Raw genomic sequence first — 2,310 nt, 5'->3', positions numbered from 1 at the left:
CTAGCCGATAATGGCTAGAAGACCGGCGACGCCGAGCGCTGCCCGAAAAAGGAGAGGAACCGACTTCGGTGGAAGTCGTGACATTAGGCCATAGACAAGTGGACTCAGACATTGTGGGTCCAGAATAAAAACAATGTAATCAAAGTACCTTACACTAATAAAAATTCTGAAATGAATCTGCAAGACAGCCGCCTAGATGAATGGGCATCACATCTGGATCAGACAGAGGAACAGCTGGATGGAGTGGAGGATCCCCATTTTATGACTTTTAGAGGAAGATTTCATACTGTCTGATGATGCCTCTTTAGCAACTGCTATTATTCTAGCATAGGTAAACACAATGGTGATGGACATGACCAGAAAGTAGAACTGACTTACTGCTGATCTAATGTGACCCTGCCACCTATGTACAACAAGCATCTCCACTGAGCACTGCTTGTCCAGAGTGTAAAAGTCCAGAGGTACTGAGGCAAGGAAGATGGAGACCATTATGATGGACTGTATGGCGCTGATGCTGTGGATGAGTAGGATGCAGTGAATGGCTCTGCGTACAGTGGAGAGCTCTCCATGGCGCAGAGGCATGCAGATGGCCACATATCGCTCCAGGCTCATGGCTGTCAGTGTCAGTGGCGTGGCAAAGGTCAATACACTCATAAACACACGGATGATAATACACACTGCAACTGGCATGGGGACAGCAAAGAAACTAAGTAGGAGCAAGATGTTAGCCACTATTAAGTACAGGCAGTCAACCAGCAGTGTGTGAGCGAAGAAGATTCAGCGTGTGTTTGTCCTTTTTGAAGACGGTGAAGATGATCAAGCAGATGGCATTCAGGACCTGGACTATTACGACCTGGATTATTACAACCCTCTCATTAAACTGTCACTGACCATTTCTTTTTATGTATTGAGGTTATTTGAATAATGTTCCTAGGGTAGAACGTGGCACTTATTATTGTGAGGATCAACGCTGAAGACAGGAAGCAGGTACAGGGAAAACATTTAATACACAACAGACATGAAACAGGACAGGAACAGCGTCTGGACAGGGGACAAAATAACGACATTAATGTTGACACAGGGAACAAATGGGGGGAGCAGACAACAAAGGGAAGTACCCTCCCCTCTAGGGGCGCCACCCGGCGTCCTACCTGGGCGAGCCTGACGGGCCAGCCGAGGCATGGGTGCTGGACAAGCCTGACGAACCTGCAGAGGCGTGGGAGCCTGGTGAACCGGCTGAGGCGTGGGAGCCTGACGATCCAGTTGCGGCACGAAAGCCTGACGATCCCGCTGCGACGCGGGAGCCTGCCAAACCGGCTGAGGCATGGGGGCCAGATGGCCGGCTGCAACATGACGTGGGGTGGGCGCCTGCCGAGCCCACCGGGGCAAGAAAACCTCTCGAGCCGGCATGGAAGCCCGACGAGCTAGCTGAGGCACCCCCGGTTCCATCGGTGACAGCATCCGGTCCCGACGTCACCAACAAAAAACAAACCCACCCTGATGCTTCCAATTTTGGTGTCAGCATTCTGTGAGGATCGACACTGGAGACAGGAAGCAGGTACAGGGAGAACATTTAATAGACAACGGACATGAAGTAGGACAAGGGACAAAATAACAACATCTATGCTGACACAGGGAACAAACGGGTGAGCAGACAATTATAGACGAGGCAATCAACAAAGAGAAGGAGTCCAGGTGAGTACTGCTGCACGCAATGATGGCGACAGGTGTGCATAACGAAGGGCAGCCTGGAGCCTTCGAGCAGGAGCAGGTATGACAATTGTAGGCTACTACAGTTGCTAGGCTCATTGTGAGATTATAAATGAGGATATAATCAATATGTTTAGAGTTACATAAGAGGTAACATGTATAGTATAAAGCTAGTATTTGTGTGACTGTGGATTTGAACCTGGGTCTCCTGCTTTTCAAAAGACTGTCTTACTCCACTCAGCCAGTCTTCAGTCTTAGTGGTTCTGCTGAACCACCCATGTTACACTGAGCACATGGGGCCCGATTCAGACTTGAGATACATAGACTTAAGTCAGTAAAACATGGACATTTATTTTACTTAAGTCTATGTTAAATCAACTTATCTCAAGTCTGAATAGGAATTCTACCTTCTCCTGTGTGGAATTTCACCTTTATTTGTAAATGCTTTATTTAGACAGATTATAATTATACCGAGAATACAGAGAAGGAGTGAAAGGGAAAGGAATAAAAATCCTGAGTTGTAGGGCAGAAAGAGGGACACATTTATTTGTAATGTGACCCACTCAACCACATCTCCACATGTCAAGTGAGGAGCTTGTG

The 2,310-nt window shown here is 47.7% G+C and overlaps 1 protein-coding gene across 1 annotated transcript; it reads right to left on the bottom strand.

Annotated features, from left to right (window-relative positions):
* LOC149972387 (odorant receptor 131-2-like) lies at positions 1-612 on the bottom strand. Its single transcript, XM_090218071.1, is given in 1 exon segment — positions 1-612. A coding segment is annotated over 1 exon segment (612 nt).
* Positions 613-2,310: the final 1,698 nt, after the last annotated feature.

This window comes from Oncorhynchus mykiss, chromosome 24 (assembly GCF_057628025.1).
Source record: "Oncorhynchus mykiss isolate SJ-2025 chromosome 24, ASM5762802v1, whole genome shotgun sequence".
NCBI lineage: Eukaryota > Metazoa > Chordata > Actinopteri > Salmoniformes > Salmonidae > Oncorhynchus > Oncorhynchus mykiss.
Note: the sequence above shows the minus strand (reverse complement) of the source record. Positions and strands in the feature narration are given on the sequence as shown.